The following is a 25,392-nucleotide window of genomic DNA, read 5'->3' on the forward strand; positions in this document are numbered from 1 at the left end:
GCAAACAAGCAATATAGTTCAAAGGGTGTATCGAAGTAGAACTTGGGTTGCCAACTAGGATTGTCCCTGGAGTCTCAGGAATTAAAGATCGATCTTTAATTAAAGATTTTGCCATGTGATGAAATCTCCAGGAACACATCCAACCAAAACTGGCATCCCTAAGTAGAACATAAGATACTCATGTGACCTGAAATGCATACCAGAATCTCATTTTCCAAACAGGGCAGTGGGTGAGATAATTCATTGGCCAGATTTTATCTAGGCAGCCTTAATTTGTGTCCCTTTACATGTATGCAGGATAATCTTTAATTACTTGATCATATGCTATTTTTTTCCACAAGACCCCTGCCTCATTAAGTGCACAGGAAGGACTTGCTCTGGGGAATGAATCCAGGTTCTGTAATGAAGGAGACCATTGTCTATAAGACCCCTGCTTCACTTGTTACAGAACTTTTAAGGTACGTAGTGAATGAGGCAGACGATTGTAGGAAGGGAAAGAATGGTCTCATGGATAACGCGATTTAATGCTGCCCTGGATAAGTGAATTCGATCTCTACTTCTGCCACAGAGTTCTTACGTGATGCTGGGCAAGTCACATAAACCGGACATTTCACAGAGGGGTCACTAACTCTATGTTCCTCATTTTCTGTGTTCTGAACTTGATACCTAGGGGTCTGATTTGCTAAATTGCTGAGCACTCACAGTTGCAACTGAAATCAAATGGAGTTGTGCTTTGAACATACATGCATGCTGACATCCCTACACACACAAATGCCGCCCGCCTAGACACTATCTCTAGCATACTATACAATACTAAACACTCTGAAAAATCAGGTCCTAGTACTCTCAAATTGAGTATCCCAAGTAAGGGGACACTTTTGACCATACTATCTTTGTGCCTCAACTCCTGTTCTGTAAAATCATAGAATCATAGAATATCAGAGTTGGAAGGGACCTCAAGAGGTCATCTAGTCCAACCCCCTGCTCAAAGCAGGACCAATTCCCAGCTAAATCATCCCAGCCAGGGCTTTGTCAAGCCGGGCCTTAAAAACCTCCAAGGAAGGAGACTCCACCACCTCCCTAGGTAACGCATTCCAGTGTTTCACCACCCTCCTAGTGAAATAGTTTTTCCTGATATCCAACCTGGACCTCCCCCACTGCAACTTGAGACCATTGCTCCTTGTTCTGTCATCTGCCACCACTGAGAACAGCCGAGCTCCATCCTCTTTGGAACCCCCCTTCAGGTAGTTGAAGGCTGCTATCAAATCCCCCCTCATTCTTCTCTTCTGGAGACTAAACAATCCCAGTTCCCTCAGCCTCTCCTCATAGGTCATGTGCTCCAGACCCCTAATCATTTTTGTTGCCCTCCGCTGGACTCTTTCCAATTTTTCCACATCCTTCTTGTAGTGTGGGGCCCAAAACTGGACACACTATTCCAGATGAGGCCTCACCAATGTCGAATAAAGGGGAACGATCACGTTCCTCGATCTGCTGGCAATGCCCCTACTTATACAGCCCAAAATGCCGTTAACCTTCTTGGCAACAAGAGCACACTGTTGACTCATATCCAGCTTCTCGTCCACTGTGACCCCTAGGTCCTTTTCTGCAGAACTGCTACCTAGCCATTCGGTCCCTAGTCTGTAGCAGTGCATGGGATTCTTCCGTCCTAAGTGCAGGACTCTGCACTTGTCCTTGTTGAACCTCATCAGGTTTTTTTCGGCCCAATCCTCTAATTTGTCTAGGTCCCTCTGTATCCGATCCCTACCCTCTAGTGTATCTACCATGCCTCCTAGTTTAGTGTCATCTGCAAACTTGCTGAGAGTGCAGTCCACACCATCCTCCAGATCATTAATAAAGATATTAAACAAAACCGGCCCCAGGACCGACCCTTGGGGCACTCCGCTTGAAACCGGCTGCCAACTAGACATGGAGCCATTGATCACTACCCGTTGAGCCCGACGATCTAGCCAGCTTTCAATCCACCTTACAGTCCATTCATCCAGCCCATACTTCTTTAACTTGGCGGCAAGAATACTGTGGGAGACCGTATCAAAAGCTTTGCTAAAGTCAAGGAATAACACATCCACTGCTTTCCCCTCATCCACAGAGCCAGTTATCTCATTATAGAAGGCAATTAGGTTAGTCAGGCACGACTTCCCTTTCGTGAATCCATGCTGACTGTTCCTGATCACTTTCCTCTCCTCTAAAGGTTTCATAATTGATTCCTTGAGGACCTGCTCCATGATTTTTCCAGGGACTGAGGTGAGGCTGACTGGCCTGTAGTTCCCCGGATCCTCCTTCTTCCCTTTTTTAAAGATGGACACTACATTAGCCTTTTTCCAGTCATCTGGGACCTCCCCCGATCGCCATGAGTTTTCAAAAATAATGGCTAATGGCTCTGCAATCTCACCCGACAACTCCTTTAGCACCCTCGGATGCAGCGCATCCGGCCCCATGGACTTGTGCACGTCCAGTTTTTCTAAATAGTCCCGAACCACTTCTTTCTCCACAGAGGGTTGGTCACCTTCTCCCCATGCTGTACTGCCCAGTGCAGCAATCTGGGAGCTGACCTTGTGCGTGAAGACAGAGGCAAAAAAATCATTGAGTACATTAGCTTTTTCCACATCCTCGGTCACTAGGTTGCCTCCCTCATTCAGTAAGGGGCCCACACTTTCCTTGATTTTCTTCTTGTTGCTAACATACCTGAAGAAACCCTTCTTGTTACTCTTAACATCTCTTGCTAACTGCAACTCCAAGTGTGATTTGGCCTTCCTGATTTCACTCCTGCACGCCTGAGCAATATTTTTATACTCCTCCCTGGTCATTTGTCCAATCTTCCACTTCTTGTAAGCTTCTTTTTTGTGTTTAAGATCAGCAAGGATTTCACTGTTTAGCCAAGCTGGTCGCCTGCCATATTTACTATTCTTTCTACACATTGGGATGGTTTGTTCCTGCAACCTCAATAAGGATTCTTTAAAATACAGCCAGCTCTCCTGGACCCCTTTGCCCTTCATGTTATTCTCCCAGGGGATCCTGCCCATCTGTTCCCTGAGGGAGTCAAAGTCTGCTTTTCTGAAGTCCAGGGTCCGTATTCTGCTGCTCTCCTTTCTTCCTTGTGTCAGGATCCTGAATTCGACCATCTCATGGTCACTGCCTCCCAGGTTCCCATCCACTTTTGCTTCCCCTACTAGTTCTTCCCTGTTTGTGAGCAGCAGGTCAAGAAAAGCTTTGCCCCTAGTTGGTTCCTCCAGCACTTGCACCAGGAAATTGTCCCCTACAAAATGGGGATAATACCGTCCTCTCACCTCATGGGAGTGTTCTCAATATTAATATTTTTTGTGAAACACACTGATTCTATAGTGATGAGCACCAGATAAAAGTTCATAAGGAAATTAATAATTCTGTCTTCAGAGCTGGGCTTGATTAGTATAACATATGGGGCCACATGCTGACTGATGGTAAAACGAAATATTGAATAGCTGCCCATTAAGTGATCCTTGTCCATCCTGTGCTCTGAATGAGACAGGAATTCTATGGGAAAAAATAGTACATGACTGTGTAATTTAAGATTATTATTGCATATGCACAAAGGGGCCAGATTAAGCTTGCACTGGCAACATTAACTCTGGCATTTCCTAACTTCTGAGTGCTTGATTTTGCAACCTTAATAATATTTTTAATGTAGTTTACTTTGTGTGCAATTAGATTTAATTTAAGATGATACTTTGCTCAATTTAGAAACCTGGTTTGTTTTTTGTCTAAAGCAGCGATGGCAAACATTTACCCTCATGTGGCTAAATGAAGACCATATTAGAGAAATTACAAAATTTCCTCAATGGACTCTTTTATTGGCACTTTGTTTTAGGCAAATATCAGTAATGGGAAAACTGGCCCAAGCCTCAAATGATTCCCAAGGTGACCTGGATTTTGAAAATCTTTTAATTATGTTGCGAACTATGCCTAAACTTTTTAGAATGTCCCATGACCAATGTTGTAAGATTTAATTTATTTTTAGGTATGTGTCCAAAATAATCCCAAGTGAGAAAAACCTAACATGCACACACACTAGATTTCACTAGCCCACTCTGCAGAACATTAAATGATATACAATCCCAGTACTGTACTTTGTCCTAAACAGTGCCTTCTCTTTGTTACACAGTCATCTAAATCAAGCAGGATAAATATCCCCTAAAAACTTGAAATGGCCATTACAGGTGAACATGAGGCAAGGTCCCCAAATCAGATTAAACCAGTGGTTCTCAAAAACTTTTGTACTGATGACCCCTTTCACATAGCAAGCATCTGAGTGCAACCCCCCCTTATAAATTAAAAACACTTTTTAATATATTTAACACCATTATAAATGTTGGAAACAAAGCGGGGTTTGGGGTGGAGGCTGACAGCTCGTGACCCCCCCATGTAATATCCATCAGTTCTGTCGTTCAAGTTAGCTTTTTATAGCGTCCTAATCTGAGTAGTAAGCCCATTTTACTTTCCCTCCTCCCTTTCCCTAGAATATTGAGTGGGAAGGGTTGCAGAGATAAACCTCCAAAACAGATGGATGATCGTCTTATTGTGGTGGAGAATAGAGACAAAGATAAGTCAGTTTTAGAGCTACTTGTCCAAAACTCAGATTCAAAATTAAGAATATCTTTGCTGATGGCTGTTGAAATGAAATCTTCCTGGCAAGTTATTTACTATAAAAAAATAAATTAATTTTTCACAGTAGGAGATATAGTATGGTTTTATCAGCCTTGGTCTGGAAAGGAAACAGAGGAAAATATTCCAAAGCATGGAATAAGTAGACAGGAAAACGGCAACATTCACAACTTGTTTAACAATGTTAGATGTGTCTTCTTCTCTGTACTTTTTAGATGAAATCACGAGACAGAGGTAGAATCTTCTGTCCCATAGTTAATACCCAATGATCAATCTTGTGGCAAGGAGAATGTGGTTAAGTGGAGAAAGCAGCTGTTTTATCAGACCAATGAAGAGCAAATCAAGGGAGGCTCCATCTTAAAACAAAACAACAACAACAAAAATCTAGTCCTTAAATGGTTAATGTATCTGGTCATGAGAAAGATTTGCTTCCAAAGGAGCAAATTTGGCCATGGAGCCCCCACTAGCACCACAAAACCTTGTTTAAAAATGGGATCATTGTAACTCAAAATGAAGCATATTAATGGTAACGTTAATAAATGGAATTATAATTTCTTGTGCTTGCTCCAAATTCTTCATTTGACTATCCTCAGCACCTTCACCCATCATATCATTTAAGGAGAAGAAGAAAAAATACTGGACATGATTTTAAAACGGGATGGGCAAACTTTTTGACCTGAGGGCCACATCTAGGTACGGAAATTGCATGGCGGGCCATGAATGCTCACAAAATTGGGGTTGGGATGCAGGAGGGCTCTGGCTGAGGGTGCAGGCTCTGGGGTGGGGCTGGGGATGAGAGGTTTGGGGTGTAGGAGGGTACTCCACTCTGGGATCAAGGGGTTTAGAGGGCGGGAAGGGGATCAGGGCTCGGGCAGGAGGTTGGGGCACAGGAGGGGGTCAGGCTCTGGGCAGCACTTACCTCAAGCAGCTCCCAGAAACAGCGACATGTCCTCTCTCCAGCTCCGATGCGGAGATGCGGCCAGGTGGCTCCGTGTGCTACCCTGTCCGCAGGCGCCCCCCCTGCAACTCTCCTTGACTGTAGTTCCCAACCAATGTGAGCTGCGGGGGCAGCGCTTGGGGCGGGGGCAGGGTGCAGAGCCCCCTGGCTGCCCCCATGTGTAGGAGCTGGAGGAGGGACATACCGTTACTTCCCGGAGCCATTCGGAGTGGGGCAAGACCCTGACCCTGCTCCCCGGTTGGCGTGTCGGAGTGGGGCAAGCCCCAGACCCCACTTCCTGGTGGGAGCTTGAGGGCCGGATGTGGCCCCCGGGCCATAGTTTGCCCACCCCTGTTTTAAAACAAGGTCTGTAAGCAACTGCATAGCTATTTTGTGTGCAATTACTGATTTGTATCTAAATGACCAATTCCTTTGGCATGCACAATTATCTGATTTGCATATGCCATTACGGTAACTCTGCATGACTAACAAAAAAACTTCAGACCAACAAATTGTAAAGCATGTCCTGGCACACATGATCAAAATATAGTACAGACTGAGGCACATTAGGATGAGTGATCCTCCTATGGATGACTGCAAAGTGTCATTACAGATGGTGCAACTGAATCCTTTTAATTATTTTTCCCTCCCCTGCTCTGCATCTGTATTGCTAGACTGAAAAAGATCATGGAGATAGAAGCTGGAGAAAGAATCCAGCACAGATATTAGAAAAAAGAAAAATAAAACCAGAGCCTTGGAAAGCCCTTAGGCATATGCTTAAGTGAGGCCTAGACACCCAAGTGGCTGACACCTTATGAATGTGTATAGTATTTTATAATAATAAATTAGATATAAAGGGATCCATACAACAATGTTTATTAAGAGTGCAAACTTCAAGACAGCAACAGCAGATTATGACAATCACATGTTCTAAGGGGGGGTAGGAGTGGGTCACCAAGGAGTTATGTACACAAGATATTAATGTCCTTAAGCATACAGTAGGATTCCAGAATAGTGTAATTTAGTCTGGAGGATTAGTTTAAAAAAAAAAAAATCAGAGATGATGATGGGTGATCACTCGTTACCGAGTATGATCATCTTCCTTGGGAGTTATGGGTCCTCTGGTGGCTAATAAGGCCAATCCTTGAACCACAAGTTCTATTACAATGAGGGCAGATATTTTCAGGCTCAGCAGGAGGCTGTTGACCATGACTGGAGAACACTCTCTCCTTTCTCCTGTGCCTCTTGTCCTCTTCGGCTTATCGTCGAGAAAGTTAAAAATGCAGGGGACCATCACATAGGACTTCACTCCATTTTAAGCGATCTGGGCAAGTGTCTCCCAGGTATTAATGTCAATATTACATTTTTTTAGGTTGTCCTTCAGCAAATCCTTATAACGCTTCCATTGTCCACCCACGTTACAGTACCCTTCTTTCAGCTGAGCAAACAGGACCTGCTTTGGGATGCGATGGTCTGGCATCTGGACAACATGACCAGTCCAGCAGAATTGCTGATGGATGATCATTGCCTCGATACTAGTGGTCTTTGCCTCTTCCAGAACACTAATATTGGTGCGCCTGTCTTCCCATTTGATCTTCAGAATCTTATGAAGGCAGCATTGATGGTGCCTTTCAAGGACTTTCAAGTGGTGTCTATAGGTTGTCCAAGTTTCGGACCCATACAATAGGGTTGGGAGAATAATGGCTTGATAAACAAGAAACTTGGTGTCTGTTCGAATGTCGTGATCTTTAAAGACCCTGTGCCGTAAACGAGAAAGAGCTACACTGGCACAGCTCGGGTGATGTTGAATTTCTGCATCAATATCTGCCTTGGATGAAAGATGACTTCCAAGGTAGAGGAAATAATCGACATTCTCCAGTGCCACTCCATTGATTTTGATAGATGGGGCATGTAATACCTCATTTGGAGAGGGCTATAGAGCACTTTAGTCTTCTTGATATTAAGAGTGAGACCAAGACATGCGTAAACATCGGCAAACACATTCAAGATCGTTTGAAGATCTTTTTCAGAGTGGGCAAAGATTGCATTGTCATCAGCATACTGGAGTTCCACAATAGATGTTGTGGAAATCTTACTCTTGGCTTTCAGCCTGCTAAGCCTGAAAAGCTTTCCATCCATTCTGTAACTGATTTCAATGCCAGCTGTAAACTTCCCAGTAATTAGGTAAAGAATGACAGCAATAAAAACCGCAAAGGAGCAATGATACAGCCCTGTTTGACTCCTGTTTGTACTTCACTCTGGGAGCCAGTGCTGCTCAGAACAGTTGCTTTCATGTTATCATGAAGCAATTTTAGGACATTGATATATTTATCAGGACATCCAATCTTAGAAAGTACAGTCCAGAGGGCACGGTGATTCGCTGAATCAAAGGCTTTAGTTAGATCAATAAAAGCCATGTACAGTGGTCGGTTTTGCTCCCGACACTTTTCTTGCAGCTGCCATTTTGTGAAGATCATATCCGCGGTTCCACGATATGGTTGGAAACCACTTTGTGACTCTGGTAAAATTTCTTCTGACAGGGACAGAAGACAGGTTGCAAGGATCCGCGCCAGAACTTTGCCTGCAGTGGCTAGGAGGGAGATACCACGATGATTTCCACAATCCACTTTATCCCCTTTCTTGAAGAGGGTGACAATCAAGGCATCCCTCATTTCATTGGGTATCTCCTCCTTTATCCAGATTTTAAGGATAAGCTGCCGAATTAGCTCTGGTCCACCGTTTTTGAAGATTTCAGCAGGGATCCCATCTAGATCTGCTGCCTTGTTGTTCTTCATCTGCATGGTGGCATTGTGCACCTCATAAAAATTGGGAGGGTCTCCGAGCTAGTCTCTAAATGGTCACTGAGGGATTCGCTCAGGCACTTCATCTACAACCATAGAATTATGGTTAAGGAGATCTTCAAAATGTTCTTTCCAGTGAGAATTGATGGCTTTGTTGTCCTTCAGAAGTGTGGTTCATCCTTAGAGCAAAGAGGATTCATACCATGACAAATTGGCCCATAAACAGCCTTGGTGGCACTACAGAAACCACATGTATTGTGGATGTCCACGAGATGTTGGAGTTCTTGCGCTTTCTCAGTCCACCATTTGTTCTTAAGTTCTCTGGTTTTACGTTGTACTTCCATCCTCGCCTTGGCATGGGCTTCTTTCTTTATATTATAATTTATGTCATTCTGCCAAGCATGAAATGCCATTCTATTCTCATTGAGAAACTCATCAATTTCAGCATCATTCTCGTCAAACCAGTCCTGATGTTTTCTGGTGTGGTAGCCTATGGTTTCCTCACAGGCATTGATGATTACTTCTTTCAACTGGCTCCAATGTTCCTCAATTTCTTCTGGAAACTCTGATGGGAGCTTTTCTTCTAAGACTGCTTGGAAGTGGTTATGCTTAAGAGGGTCCTTCAAGTCTTGAACCTTCAGTTTGCATCTGACCTGCTTCTTTTGCAGCCTCCATTTGGGAGCGACCTTATTTTTCATTGTGGATCAAATAAGGCGATGATCAGTCCAACAGTCATCAGCACTTGTCATTGCTCTTGTGAGAAGTACGTCACTACAATCTCGGGTATGAACTATGACGTAGTCGAGGAGATGCCAGTGCTTTGACAGTGGGTATTTCCAAGATGTTTTGAACTTTTCCTACAGTCAGAAAAGGGCGTTTGTAATAATAAGTTCATGTTCAGCACACTTGGTCACGAGCAGAATTCCATTTGAATTACTTTTGCCAGCTCCTTCTTTCCCGGTTGTTCCCTTCCACAGGTCTGAGTCTCATCCAACACATGCATTGAAATTCCCCAGAAGGATGATCTTGTCTGCTGTAGGGGTCTCTGATAAAACGGCTTCCAACTGAGAATAAAAATCTTCCTTTACATTCTCATCAGCTTCCAGTGTTGGTGCATAGGCGCTGGCAATAGTTGCCTGTTGATTTTTGGTGAGCCTCAGTCGGAGTTTCATAAACCGCTCATTGATGCCAACTGGTACCTCAGAGAGGCAACTTACAAGCTTGTTCTTTATAGCAAGCCCACTCCACGCAATTGGGGTTCATCTATAGATTTTCCCTTCCGGAAGTAGGTGTATTCTCCTTTCTCCTCCCTCACCCTGTCCTTCATTAGCTCTTCTACTTTTGGACAAAGCAGCAATATCGATGTTAAACCGACTCAATTCACAAGCAATAATGGCTGTACGTCACTCTGGACAGTCGCTGTTTGAGTTGTCCATCAGGGTACGTACATTCCAAGTTCCAAAGTTGAAAAGTTTCTTACATTTTCGATTGCTTAGGTGATGATCCTGCTGGATGCGGCTATCCAGCCAGGAGAAACAGAGGCAAGGCTATTTTTAGGGTACCTTTTCTAACCCCCTCCCCATGTGGGGTGAGCAGAGTGGATCCTAAAAAGGACTGCTCAGTCGTAGATGCAGCTGCCAAGATGCTCGACCCGCCTCAATCCTCGAGCAAGACGACTATATCACACACCCACCGCCTGTGTGTTGGTCTGTGACTAGGAACTTCCGGATTTCACTGTCCTGTTCCCGTCGCCACTCACCGATCGCCACCGGACTTTTGACTTGTGCAAATGTTATTTTCCTAAAAACTGGAAGATGCCTGTGCGGGACTTCTTTTAAAGTGGGGAGACTAGTGCACAACAGTCACCACACTACCCTTGACAGATAGAGGACTTGAAACCAATGGCATGGACACCGTGACGATTGGAAATCCCCTATTTGCTGCAGCCTTCATCCACCTTCACAGCCGTTGTAACATTACACAACAGTTTCACCTCCACTGTGCAGTTATCCTCCGTCTGCTCTGCTGTTAGGGACTTCTTGGATCACACTTTGTCTGGAACCTCGCCCTTGACCGTTCTGCCATGTACTCCAGGCAGCATCGCTCTTGGGGTCATTGAGACACGCAAGCTTCTCCACCACTACAAGGTGGTGATCCACAGAGAGTCAAACAGAGATAGCAAACCACCAGCAAACTACCTTTGTGTGTGCTATTTATTAAGAGAGTTTAGGAGTACCTAGTGCAGAGATTTAAAAAAAAAAAAAAAAAGCTGACCCATGCAGGTCAGCACAGAATTCTAAAAGGACTATTATATAAGGGCATTTGTAGAACATTTCAATGGGATACCAATACTCTTGTGCAACTGACATCAATGTCTTTTTTTTTTCTTTTAAAAGTTTATGCTTGGTAGTGACAGTAAAAATAACTCTTGGACAAAAATCAGGAAACCAAAACTTTTGCATTGTTTCTCTCTGTTCCTGACAGCAATAAAACACATTAATGTAGAGGTTTTTATTTCTACTGTCATAATAAAGCAACAATTAAGTTTGAGATTAGGCAGCAGCTTAAGTCAAAATCACTAATTCATTTAGTTAAGAAATTTGTGCAAAAAGCTGGGAAGCAAAACCTCAACTCTTAGGCAAAACATGCACCCGGAAGGTCAAAGAATTTTTCTGACACACTTTCCTATTATCAGCATCACAAGTCCCATTTTACTGCATCACAACTGCCAGGAAACTGACAGGAGACAGGTTAATTATAGGATGTCGGTGATTTAACAAGTTTCTATTTAGGGTATCTGGGAAACAAGATTAGTGCAAATGCTGAGAAAGTTTAGAAGGGTACAGTCTGAATATTGTTTTAAAGGCGTGACCAGCAGATCAAACAGGTGGAAAAACTGCTTGGAAGTGGCTGCTCCTTTGAATGACAGAACTAAGGATTATAGCCTCCTATTTCCCAATACAGAGGATGAGTAATGATCAAGCATGGTAGGAAGCAGATCAGCCTTTGGAGGAACATTATTTTATTTGAACTTCTTTTTAAATAAACCCAGCCAGCACTGTTGAGGCCTAATAACCATTAGATGTATGTGTGAAGGTCATTCTATTATCCAGTCTAGGGAAAAGTGAGTCATCTCACTTGTCCCATTTCATCTGAAGCATGCAGGGGGTTCAAAAAGTATAAAATTTTACACATCTATGATAGACAGATGCTACCTGTGTCACAGGCAAGCTTTAAACATGCTGTCCAAGCATCAGTGTTATTCACATATTAGGAAAATGCATCCATTATCATAGAAATCATAAAATCAAAGAACTGGAGGGGACCTCGAGAGGTCATCTAGTCCAGTCCCCTGCACTCAAGGCAGGACTAAGTATTATCTAGACCATCCCTGACAGGTGTTTGTCCAACCTGCTCTTAAATATCCCCAATGATGGAGATTCCACCACCTCCCTAGGCAATTTACTACAGTGCTTAACCACTCTGACAGTTACGAAGTTTTTCCTAATGTATAACCTAAACCGCCCTTGCTACAATTTAAGCCCATTGCTTCTCGTCCTATCCTCAGAGGTTAAGAACAATTTTTCTCCCTCCTCCTTGTAACAACCTTTTATGTACTTGAAAACTGTTATGTCCCCTCTCAGTTTTCTCTTCTCCAGACTAAAGAAACCAATTTTTCAATCTTCCCTCATAGGTCATGTTTTCTAGACCTTTAATCATTTTTGTTCCTCTTCTCTGGACTCTCTCCAATTTGTCCACATCTTTCCTGAAATGTAGCACCTACAACTGGACACAATATTCCAGTTGAGGCCTAATCAGCACGGAGTATAGCGGAAGAATTACTTCTTGTGTCTTGCTTACAATACTGCTGCTAATACATCCTAGAATGGTGTTTGCTTTTTTTGCAACAGCGTTATACTGTTGACTCATATTTGGCTTGTGATCCACTATGACCCCCCAGATCCCTTTCCGCAGTACTCCTTCCTAGGCAGTCATTTCCCATTTTGCCTGTGTGCAACTGATTGTTCCTTCCTAAGTGGAGTACTTTGCATTTGTCCTTATTGAATTTCATCCTATTTACTTCAGACCATTTCTCCAGTTTGTCCAGATCATTTTGAATTTTAATTCTATCCTCCAAAGCACTTGCAACTCCTCCCAGCTTGGTATCATCCACAAACTTTATAAGTGTACTCTCTATGGCATTATCTAAATTCACTGATGAAGATATTGAACAGAACCGGACCCAGAACCGATCCCTATGGGACCCCACTCATTATGCCCTTCTAGCATGCTTGTGAACCACTGATAACTACTCTCTGGGAATGATTTTCTAACTAGTTATGCACCCACCTTATAGTAGCTCCATCTAGGTTGTATTTCCCTATTTTGTTTATGAGAAGGTCATGTGAGACAGTATCAAAAGCCTTACTAAAGTCAAGATATACCACATCTACCGCTTCCCCCCTATCCACAAGGCTTGTTACCCTGTCAAAGAAAGGTTGGTTTGACACGATTTGTTCTCAACAAATCCATGCTGACTGTTACTTATCACCTTATTATCTTCTAGGTGTTTGCAAATTGATTGCTTAATTATTTGCTCCATTACCTTTCCGAGTACAGAAGTTAAGCTGACTGGTCTGTAATTCCCCGCATTGTCCTTATTTCTCTTTTTAAAGATGGGCACTATATATTATAATTATGTATAATTGTACAGCATTCAAATATTCCTGTTTACATGTGTATTTAAAAGAAATGTATAATAAAACTGTAAATATTTAAAGTACAGAGTATGCAGATTAATTTTCAGTGGACAGATTCCCTCTCTGCAGCTTTGACAGTATCAGGGGTCATTTACTGCTAGTGCAAACTGAATTCATTAACAAATTGCTAGCTGATGAACAGTTAGTATATTCATTGTATATGTTAACCAAATTAAGGTTAGTTGATCTAATTAGCAACTTTCCTATTTTAATAGATCTACATAATAAAAATCACCTTGAATCCAATTTCTAAAACAAACTTACCACCAGTATTAATTTTTCTTCCCTAACAGATTCTTTGGCAGTGACAAGCGGAAATTTTAAACCCATGTACAAAGGCAAATCACATATCCAAAATACAGAAAGTTATCCTATTACTGTGATGATTTCTAATTTTCTAACACAAAAGCCATCTAGATCACTGCTTCTCTTCTAAGACACATCATACAACTGACTGAATGAATGAGAAATCAAGGATATGTGACCCCAAAAAAAGAAGGTTGTACTTAATCATTGCTATTTGATCACTCAACAGCAGCAAAACTAAGAATTTTCCCTCATTCTCAAATTAAATATTTCTCAAGATAAATTACTATTTTATGGGAATCAAGGAGAAGTACTAACTGAAATTTATGTTGTATGCAATATTGCTACTAGTTCTCATCAAAATTAATATACCACATTTTATTTATTTTTAAATGTTGACTGAATAAGTCGCACAGTAGCAAATGTATCTATTTTACAAAGAGATATGAATAATTTAGAGGGTAAATAACTTTCAAATTCAAATTAACACCATTAAGAAGCAGACAGGTCTTGTGCATTATCTGAAGATATCTAGAGAACATCTATCATTTCGCTAACCACTCAACAGATGTTACCATTGATCCATACAAATTAAGGGTGAGAGAACATTTATCTTGCATAGAAAAAGAAATTGTGCATTCAGAAAAAGATATTCATTAGGTATTTTATCACCTGCCTCTTCATTTACATGTAGCACTTGTTAATTCTGTCCCCAATACAACATTTTATTAGTCATGAAAAAAATAGTAGTTCACCATCTGCTAAAATAGAATGATATGTTATAATCACACACACAAGAGCAGTGTGACTGTATGAACAATGGTTTTAAATCAAATATGTGTTTTACTTACCTTCATATGTTTCTAATATATGTACGGTGTCACCTATTTGTAAGGAAAGTTCATCTGCTCCCCTTGCATCATAATTATAGAAAGCTAGAAAGAGAGAATACTGTTATTAGCACACAGAAAAATAGCGCAACTGTCAAGTTATTGATTTTTACTTCTACACATTTGAAAGTGACTTTACACCACAGTCAGCCTCTTGACACAATATTTTATACTGGCTTTCTATATCTTCAGTACTATTCTAATCCACTACTTCTTCATATGACATACCAAAAAAAAAAAAAAAAAAAAAAGGCCACAAGTCATCTTTTCACTCAGTTTCTAACATCACAAATTAGACAAAATATTTTTGCAATTATGTCACAGATTTGTTATTTGAACCAATACATGTTACTGTAAATATAATTCCTGATTTGCTTTTTTCATAAAAATATGTATATCCTGGAAAACAAACCTAACAAAGTATGTAAAGATACTTTGTGTTAACCTCATGAGGTTTTAGAATTAACTATATTATTTTGTCCTTCACTGTCACCTTTATAACAGCTTTATTCAGATACACTTGTAAAATGTTTAGAAAGCTTGATTTATGAATTTTTAAAAAAATATTACTAAAATACTAAAGAACAATCTGTGTTTCAGGCCGTACACTAACAAACTACGCTTTTATTGCATCAATACTATATCCTAAAAACAAAAACCGGGATTAAATAATTGTGCATATAAATTAGGCACGTTCATTATTAGCAAAGGCTAGTTATGAAAAGCAGAGGGTATGAAATTTTGAGTGAAATACCTTAACCCTCACCTGACTTGCAAGAGAAGGCCAGTATCCCTGATTCTGTTTTATTCTATTCAGGTTCTTACACTTCACCCATCACTGGTATCAGATTGTCTGACAGCAGACCAATGTTGTCCTATAATTACCACTAATCCAGAAGATTTGTCAAACAATAAAGAGGAAACATTTATGTGCATACAGTGAAGTGTTGTTGTTTTTTTAAAAATCTGCTCATGTAAGCTCAACTTGGACATAAAAAAAATTACCAGGAGTGTTTGTTTTCACAGAAATTTCCAGCAGTCCCAGATAATTGTACCTAATATGGCAGATTACAGTAAATGGTGAAGTGCAGTATCCAAGTATTCACTTGCTGTCAATGTTCAACTGACAACGTCCTTGGTCACACAAGGCATCATAAGCAGTAAGGGGCTGGCTGAATGGAGACTTAGTGCTCGGCAAACTGAAGTGTGAATCCACAGCGTTCTAGTTTGCCATGCACTAAATGGCCATGTGGATCCTGCCACCATATACTAAAAGTTCCATAATGTGCACATGGAACTTTTATTACATGGAAGCAAGGCAACACAACCACTTCAGTGCACAGCAAGCTACAGCGCTGTATGTTCACATCACGGCTTGCCGTGCACTAAATTAGTAGACATATCCATGCTATATTCAGTGTAAACAGTTGACAGTAGTATAAAAATAACTGATACAAGGGGAAAAAAGGGTTTGCTAGTGCAAAGGTTCTTCTCAAACCATATTAGACTATGAATACATCTAAATGTCTTCTGGTAATACTTTCATTTATTGTACCTCCTTGTGTATTGTAATCACTTTGACAAGTCAACAACCGTCTGCATTTAAAAATTAACAAACAAAATGTCATCATAAACCTATACAATTCATTAGCATTCTTCTAAAAACTATGCTCTAGGAATTATTTTGGGGAAGTTCTATGGCCTGTGTCAACAGGAGGTCAGACAAGAGGGTCACAATGGTCTCTTCTGGCCTTCAAACAAACGAATGCCAGCAGCACAGAAAATCATGCAAAAAATTATAAATGGTTTGCAAAGAAATTCCATAAATATGAAGCGATAAAGATACACAAGTCATGTAAAGGTATCAATGTCAATTTAATGTCATTTTATTATAACTTGTGAACTCCAGCTAGTAGGCTGCTAAAGTCTCTAACCAATAAAACACCAATGAACCCTGTACCTGTGCAAGTGTATACCCAGATTTAGCTTACACAAAAATAGTACAAGCTATGCACCTACAGACCCTGATAAAGTGTCCCTAAAATGAACTCTGGAAGTTAGCTGCTGTAAATTGCTAAGGCTCAAGGGCAATGCTGAGCTTCACATGACTGCATGCATACATTGTTCATTCTCTGCTGGTCCTCATTCCTGTCTGAGGAGTAATTTCAGAAAGATTAATTGTTTTGATCAGATGGACAGTGGCAAGATGTTCCAATGACAACTCAAAGAAAAAAATTCAGAAACACAATTAAGTAAAACATACGACTTTACATCAACTATTTAGAAACTATAGTAGGTTTTCTGAAGTGCTAGCTGACAAAAAGAGTGAAGTCTTTGAAGCTGTGATTTTCTGAAATAAGTTCACCCCCCGTTCTTGTTTTCTTAGCAAAACTTGAAATAAAATAGTTGAACCTTTGTTGTTTTGGGTCAAACTAGGGATTCCAACAAGAGTAGATTTCAGACATCTGGCATCTCTGCAAATTCCACAATCTTGTAGAAAAATGCATCCCATGCAACAGATATGGCTTCAAAAGTTATAGGAGGCCCAATAGATACCAAACTGAATACAGCAGCTTTTTCAAACAACACTGTTGCTCAACATGGTAGCGTCATGACTGAGGATGTTTCAAGAACAATTGCTTTCAAAACTTATGTTAAAAATTCCCTTAGCAATTCAAAGAGATGAAGCAACCTCCATCATTGGTGAAGAACAGAGTTTAGGGCAGTGGTCCCCAACCTTTTTCGTCTGGCGGGCGCCAAACAATGAGCCACAGAGGACCGTGGCTGCAGATGAGCATCTGCTGAAATGCCGCCGACAAGCGGCATCAATAGGCATCGCCGCCGAAATGACGCCGACAAGCAGCGTCATCCAGATTTTCGGCGGCATTTTGGCAGCGACGCCTCTGGATGACGCTGCTTCTCAGCGGCATTTCGTTGGATACTTGTCCGCCGGCCAGTACGCTGGTGTACTTAGATGCCCTGGCGGGCGCTTGGGGGCTCCTGGTCTAGGGTATGAGAATTATGTATCCAATAGTTCCCTTCAGAAAGGCTTGCTATTTTATAAAGCTGTGCTAGGACAAACAGAACAGGGGAAAGCTTATTCAAAACATTTCAGGAGGTAAAGATTTCTGTATGTGCTAGGATTACTTTATTGCAATCGCATGGATTGTGCCATAGCGAAGACAGGTAAGAATAAAGCCTGGTCACACAGATCCAAAACACTGAACTTCATGCCTCCAGGCTTTGTTTCACATACTGCCAAGATCATGCTGTTAAGAAAATGCCTGAAAACCTGTGCCGAGTTATTGATGAAGCTGTTAAAACACAGAACTTTATTCAAGACTGAATGCTCAAGCTTTCTCACTGCTCTATTATAACTAAGATTCCCTTCAATCAAACTGGCAACTTTAAGGAATTTGATAATCATGATGAAATGACAAAGGCCAAACTCCTCATATGGCTTCACAGGCCTAGACTCCAAATATGAAAAGCGTGTGTGCGCCCCAAGGGGGCAATCTGTTTACACTACCTTTTTACAGACTTCAGAGCTTGGCAGCATCACAAGGAAAGCCCTTATTCCCATTTTTTTTAATATGATTATCTCATTGGCATGAATCTTATTGCTCAGTCTGTTTTCCTTAATCATTTCTGAAAGAACCATATCAAAACATGTTTTTCATGGTAGTCAGCCATTTATCACCCTGTCTCCGTTAGCTTCCAGATAGACTTGTTTCTTGAAACAGTGTAACTGTTGACAATAAAGTTCTTAATTACCCTTTGAGATTTTGATGTTTTTTTTTTTTAAGTTCCACTTTGATACATTCAGAGGAGCCCGACATGGGTTGCTTTTTCAACTGACCTTTTGTTCTGCAAAAGGTAGACTTTAGAGTTAGCAAATGAAATGTCAGTAACATATAAATGAACATCATAAAATATAAAACAAAGCAAATAAGGAACAGCAGACACGACACCTATTACAGGACTCTGAAGGAATACAGGAGATTGTTTAAGGTAACAAAATAAAATGTTTCGATAGAACTGTCACAAAAATAAATTGCAGACTTTTACTGGAAACTAAGCACTTCAGCAGTATTTAATGTAAACTTTAGGGAACAGTACAGTTCTACTGACATCAAACACAGACAATGTAATTAACCCTTAAATAGTGAAAAATTTTCACTTTTTAATTAAAAACAGAAACCTCTGCTAAATATCTGAAGCGTGACATTTTAAAAACATAACTGCTATTCAGCAAAAGCGTTCCATGAAAAAAACATTAACAAAAAATTTGTGAACAGTTCTGAATAGTGAACTGTTAACAATGGGTACGTCTGGTTTCCTAAACAGCAGTACAAGGGACACTCTATTTGATTATGAGCCATCAGAAATTTTCCAGTTTATCTGTGTTAACAGTTTGTACAGCCCAATGCCATATTTTTAAGGATTGGGTGCCTAACGTTAGACACCTAAATTCATACTTAAAACTCCTAAGGGAAAGTGGTCTGATTTTCAGATCTGCACTTGTAGGTCTGATTGAAATCAAAAGGATCTGTGGGTGCTCAGCATCGCTAAGATAAAGATGTCTTGATATTTTTCCCTTCGGCTAAATAAGAATTTATGGGCTTAACCTTAGGCACCCAAGTCTAAAATCTTTGGATCAAATGTTTTCCTTTACCCATCTCAACTAAACAATGTTAATGGGACAAAACCCACATGTGGGTAGGAATGAAAGACATTAAATCCATGTTGCTGGTTCTATCTGTTTTCCCTTTATTCCCCTTAAAACCTAAGCTTCTTGCTTAAACAACCCTTTCAGCAGACAGGGGGCTGCAGACGGGAGTTTGACAGAGGGAGGCTTACGATGGTTAGGAAAACCCGCAACACCTGTGCCAGCACTGCTTCTGTCTCCTCCACCTGTGCCTGTAGCCAGACAGAGCGCCTGAGCATGGATGCTTCTACCCAGATCCTGGTGTGGTTTTGCAGAGACTGTAACTTGCAATTTCCACTTACTGATATCCAGGCTGGGGGGACCATCCAATGTGAAAGGTGCCTGCTGGTGGAATCTGTCAGGCAGCAGGTGGGAGAGCTACAGGAGGAGGTGGCTAGGTTGAGGAGCATCCAAATCCACGAGCAATTCCTCGACAGTGTCCATGGGGAGACAGCTGAGGTAGCTGTCCCAGTACACAGGACTGCTGATACACCACTGGTGGAGGAGGAGATGGCTCAGGGTGGACACTGGCAGCTGGTTACTTCTGGCAGCAGGCAGTGCTCCACCCCTGCTCCGAACCCTCCCGCCGTGGTAATAGGTAACCGTTATGCTCTTCTTGATACAGGAAAGAAGGAATCACCCCTTACAGTAAAGGAGGAGAAGCCTCGTACCCCTAAGGCTGGGAGGTCTGCTGCCACCACTGCGAATAGGAAACGTAGGGTAGTGGTAGTCGGAGACTCTCTGCTGAGGGGGACGGAGGTGCCCATCTGTCGCCCTGACATTTCATCTCGGGAGGTATGCTGCCTGTCGGGAGCCCGTATCCGAAATGTTACAGAGGCATTGTCGAGGATTATCCAGCCCTCTGACTACTACCCCATGCTACTCATCCACGTGGGCACAAATGATACTGCGCGGTGTGATACTGGGTGGATCAAGAGTGACTACAGGGCTCTGGGAGTACAGGTGAAGGAGTTTGGAGTGCAAGTGGTACTCTCTTCGATTCTTCCTGTCAAAGGTAGGGGCCCGGGCAGAGACAGATGCATCATGGAGGTGAATGCCTGGCTGCGAAGATGGTGTTGCCAGGAGGGCTTTGGCTTCCTAGACCACGGGATGCTATTCGAGGAAGGACTGCTAGGCAGAGATGGCGTTCACCTTTCGAAGAGGGGAAAGACCCTATTTGGACACAGACTGGCTAACCTAGTGAGGAGGGCTTTAAACTAGGTTCGACGGGGACAGGTGAGCAAAGCCCACAGGTAAGTGGGGCACATGGAGACCTGGGAGATGGGTCAGAAACGAGAGGGAGTGTGGCTATATTGGCAGAGAGAAAGGAGGGTCAGGACAAAACTGGGAGGAAAGATCAAACCAGTATCTTAGATGCCTATATACAAATGCGAGAAGTATGGGTAATAAGCAGGAAGAACAGGAAGTGCTAATAAATAAATACAACTATGACATTGTTGGCATCACTGAAACTTGGTGGGATAATACACATGATTGGAATGTTGGTGTGGACGGGTACAGCTTGCTCAGGAAGGATAGACAGGGGAAAAAGGGAGGAGGTGTTGCCTTATATATTAAAAATGTACACACTTGGACTGAGGTACAGATGGACATAGGAGATGGAAGTGTTGAGAGTCTCTGAGTTAGGCTAAAAGGTGTAAAAAACAAGGGTGATGTCATGCTAGGAGTCTACTACAGGCCACCTAACCAGGTGGAAGAGGTGGATGAGGCTTTTTTAAAAACAAAATCATCCAAAGCCCAAGATTTGGTGGTGATGGGGGACTTCAACTATCCGGATATATGTTGGGAAAATAACACAGCGGGGCACAGACTATCCAACAAATTCTTGGACTGCATTGCAGACAACTTTTTATTTCAGAAGGTTGAAAAAGCTACTAGGGGGGAAGCTGTTCTAGACTTGATTTTAACAAATAGGGAGGAACTCGTTGAGAATTTGAAAGTAGAAGGCAGCTTGGGTGAAAGTGATCATGAAATCATAGAGTTTGAAATTCTAAGGAAGGGTAGAAGGGAGAATAGCAAAATAAAGACAATGGATTTCAGGAAGGCGGATTTTGGTAAGCTCAGAGAGCTGATAGGTAAGGTCCCCATGGGAATCAAGACTGAGGGGAAAAACAACTGAGGAGAGTTGGCAGTTTTTCAAAGGGACACTATTAAGGGCCCAAAAGCAAGCTATTCCGCTGGTTAGGAAAGATAGAAAATGTGGCAAAAGACCACCTTGGCTTAACCACGAGATCTTGCATGATCTAAAAAATAAAAAGGAGTCATATAAAAAATGGAAACTAGGAGGGATTACAAAGGATGAATATAGGCAAACAACACAGGAATGCAGGGGCAAGATTAGAAAGGCAAAGGCACAAAATGAGCTCAAACTAGCTACAGGAATCAAAGGAAAGAAGAAGACTTTTTATCAATACATTAGAAGCAAGAGGAAGACCAAAGACAGGGTAGGCCCACTGCTTAGTGAAGAGGGAGAAACAGTAACAGGAAACTTGGAAATGGAAGAGATGCTTAATGACTTCTTTGTTTCGGTCTTTACCGAGAAGTCTGAAGGAATGCCTAACATAGTGAATGCTAATGGGAAGGGGGTAGGTTTAGCAGATAAAAAAAATAAAAGAACAAGTTAAAAATCACTTAGAAAAGTTAGATGCCTGCAAATCACCAGGGCCTGATGAAATGCATCCTAGAATACTCAAGGAGCTAATAGAGGAGGTATCTGAGCCTCTAGCTATTATCTTTGGAAAATCATGGGAGACGGGAGAGATTCCAGAAGACTGGAAAAGGGCAAATATAGTGCCCATCTATAAAAAGGGAAATAAAAACAACCCAGGAAACTACAGACCAGTTAGTTTAACTTTTGTGCCAGGGAAGATAATGGAGCAAGTAATTAAGGAAATCATCTGCAAACACTTGGAAGGTGGTAAGGTGATAGGGAACAGCCAGAATGGATTTGTAAAGAACAAATCATGTCAAACCAATCTGATAGCTTTCTTCGATAGGATAACGAGTCTTGTGGATAAGGGAGAAGCTGTGGATGTGGTATACCTAGACTTTAGTAAGGCATTTGATACGGTCTCGCATGATATTCTTACCGATAAACTAGGCAAATACAATTTAGATGGGGCTACTATAAGGTGGGTGCATAACTGGCTGGATAACCGTACTCAGAGAGTTGTTATTAATGGTTCCCAATCCTGCTGGAAAGGCATAACAAGTGGGGTACCGCAGGGGTCTGTTTTGGGACCGGCTCTGTTCAATATCTTCATTAACGACTTAGATATTGGCATAGAAAGCAAGCTTATTAAGTTTGCGGATGATACCAAACTGGGAGGGATTGCAACTGCTTTGGAGGACAGGGTCATAATTCAAAATGATCTGGACAAATTGGAGAAATGGTCTGAGTTAAACAGGATGAAGTTTAACAAAGACAAATGCAAAGTGCTCCATTTAGGAAGAAAAAATCAGTTTCACTCATACAGAATGGGAAGAGACTGTCTAGGAAGGAGTACAGCAGAAAGGGATCTAGGGGTTATAGTGGACCACAAGCTAAATATGAGTCAACAGTGTGATGCCGTTGCAAAAAAAGCAAACATGATTCTGGGATATATTAGCAGGTGTGTTGTGAGCAAGACACGAGAAGTCATTCTTCCGCTCTACTCTGCTCTGGTTAGGCCTCAGCTGGAGTATTGTGTCCAGTTCTGGGCACCGCATTTCAAGAAAGCTGTGGAGAAATTGGAAAGGGTCCAGAGAAGAGCAACAAGAATGATTAAAGGTCTTGAGAACATGACCTATGAAGGAAGGCTGAAAGAATTGGGTTTGTTTAGTTTGGAAAAGAGAAGACTGAGAGGGAACATGATAGCAGTTTTCAAGTATCTAAAAGGGTGTCATAAGGAGGAGGGAGAAAACTTGTTCACCTTAGCCTCTAAGGATAGAACAAGAAGCAATGGGCTTAAACTGCAGCAAGGGAGGTCTAGGTTGGACATTAGGAAAAAGTTCCTAACTGTCAGGGTGGTTAAACACTGGAATAAATTGCCTAGGGAGGTTGTGGAATCTCCATCTCTGGAGATATTTAAGAGTAGGTTAGATAAATGTCTATCAGGGATGGTCTAGACAGTATTTGGTCCTGCCATGCGGGCAGGGGACTGGACTCGATGACCTCTTGAGGTCCCTTCCAGTCCTTGAATCTATGAATCTATGTCTTCTCTCTCATGCAAGTGAATTCTCTGCTCATGAAAGGTGTCAACTGGCAGGCCTGTAAAATGAATTATTCTGTTTAGCTACTGATATTACAGAGGAAGAAGCAGTGCAATCTATTCCACCCTTCCCTGCCAATATGCTCAACTCAACCTGACAGGACCACCTCCAGGACTGAACACAGCTCTGCCTCCATTCTGATTCAGTTCTTGATCTCTCTGAGATAGAGAATGAGAGTGATAATTAGTGCTGACTGATTTGAACTCATCTAATAGGCAGTCTACTGTGATGACCAACTACTTTCATAGAAGACACTGAAGAGTCATCAGATAGTAACTGTCCGTCATATCATCATTGATGTGGGCTGAATAAAGAGCAATGACCTATGAGTATTGTACAGAAAGGATTACATTAAAAATCACTTTTAAAAAAGCATGTGAAAATGTACCTGTAGCCTGCGATTCAGCCAGGTTTTCTACTTGCAGTAGTGCTAACAGGGAATAAGATAAACATCTAAAATAACTGAAAAGAAAGTGTACCAAGAATTATGGTTATAAAGCAAGAATTACCAAGAATTATGGTAAAAGAATTATGGTAAAAGCACTCCATAAAAGGGATGTAAAACACACTGCAAAAGGATTTTAAAATGTACATTACAAAAGCTGCCAAGTGTCAAAAGATTCCCCTGCAGAACAGATACTTAATCTAAGTCACTGGTTCTCAACCAGGAGTATGTGTACCCCTGGGGGTACTTAGATGTCTTCCAGGGGGTATATCAACTCATCTAGATATTTGCCTAGTTTTACACAGGCTACATAAAAAGCACTAGTGAAGTCAGTACAAACTAAAATTTCATACAATGACTTGTTTATAGTGCTCTATATACTATATATACCAAAATAGAAGCACAATATTTATATTCCAATTGATTTATTTTATAATTATATGGTAAAAATGAGGAAGTAATTTTTCAGTAATAGTGTGCTGTGACGCTTGTATTTTTGTGTCTGATTTTATAAGCAAGTAGTTTTTAATTGAAGTGAAACCTGGGAATACACAAGACAAATCAGACTCCTGCAAGGGGTACAGTACTCTGGAAAGGTTGAGAACGACTGATCTGAGTGGCTGGACACACTGTGAGGGCAGATTTTTATGTACAGCAAGTGAAACAACACTGTTCTATTTACTATAATAATTAACATTTTATCCATCGCACTAAGGTTATTTATTATGAGAAAAGACATAAAACTCTTCTGATCAACAAGGTATGAGCCCAGGACATTTGAAAGTCACTTTGGGTCAACGCCATCCTAAGGACTTGGCTGGGAAAAATATATAAAAGGAGTCAGGAGTGACATTAGAAATCCAGTATTCAGGTGAGAGGAAACAGGAAAATGAGCAATTCATGGCCTCTAGTTCTAGGTACAAGAGCAGATGGCATCATTTTGATGATGTGAGGGAAACAGAGCTTAACTCATAGGAAGAAACTTGAACTAAAAACCAGTTAGTTACCGCCTAAGCTTCCCACAAAAAGCTGGGGGGACAGCATTTGAAATGTATATTCGTCACTCAGACCAACAAATCTTCAGAGAGTGAATCCCCTTGGCACAAGTGTTGGCCAAGTGTAGACACAGGAGCACATGCCAACATTATGAGCCTGATCCAAAGCTCACTGAAGTCAAATAGAGGCATTACATTGAGTTCAATGCACATTGGATCCAGTCCTCTTATTTGCAGAATACATCACATTCAACGCTGTACATTAAAAACACAAACACACGCAAGTGCAGGGCAGAACAGATTATTTCCTGCCTAAGGATCTTGCAACCTAAACTGCACGCTTATTGGGTGTGTGTGATGATGACTCCTGTAGAACTGTGGTATAGTAAAATATGGATTGTCTTTATAATGTAAAAGCTTTACATCAAGTACGTACACAAGAGACGTGCCAAAAAGAAGCCGGTGTTTACAAATTTGGTCACCTTTTCCAGCATAATCAGAGGAAGAGAACTCACCAGGCAGCAAGCCAGAATCTTTTGTTAGGTTCATTATTATTACCTGATCTGTAGTATGTAAACATTTTATTGTAACTTGGCCTTAATACAAAGTTTTAAAAAAT

At 41.4% G+C, this 25,392-nt stretch overlaps 1 protein-coding gene across 2 annotated transcripts in view; it reads right to left on the bottom strand.

The window, feature by feature from the left end:
- DOCK1 (dedicator of cytokinesis 1) overlaps nt 1-25,392 on the bottom strand; it is a 538,667-nt gene that overhangs the window by 472,740 nt on the left and 40,535 nt on the right. For both annotated transcript variants that reach the window (XM_065552235.1, XM_065552233.1), the window contains exon 2: nt 14,315-14,398. In XM_065552235.1, coding sequence (XP_065408307.1) covers nt 14,315-14,398 — 84 coding nt within the window. The remainder of the gene's footprint in view (nt 1-14,314; nt 14,399-25,392) is intronic.

The sequence above is a fragment of the Chrysemys picta genome, chromosome 7, assembly GCF_011386835.1.
Source record: "Chrysemys picta bellii isolate R12L10 chromosome 7, ASM1138683v2, whole genome shotgun sequence".
NCBI classification, from domain to species: Eukaryota; Metazoa; Chordata; order Testudines; family Emydidae; genus Chrysemys; species Chrysemys picta.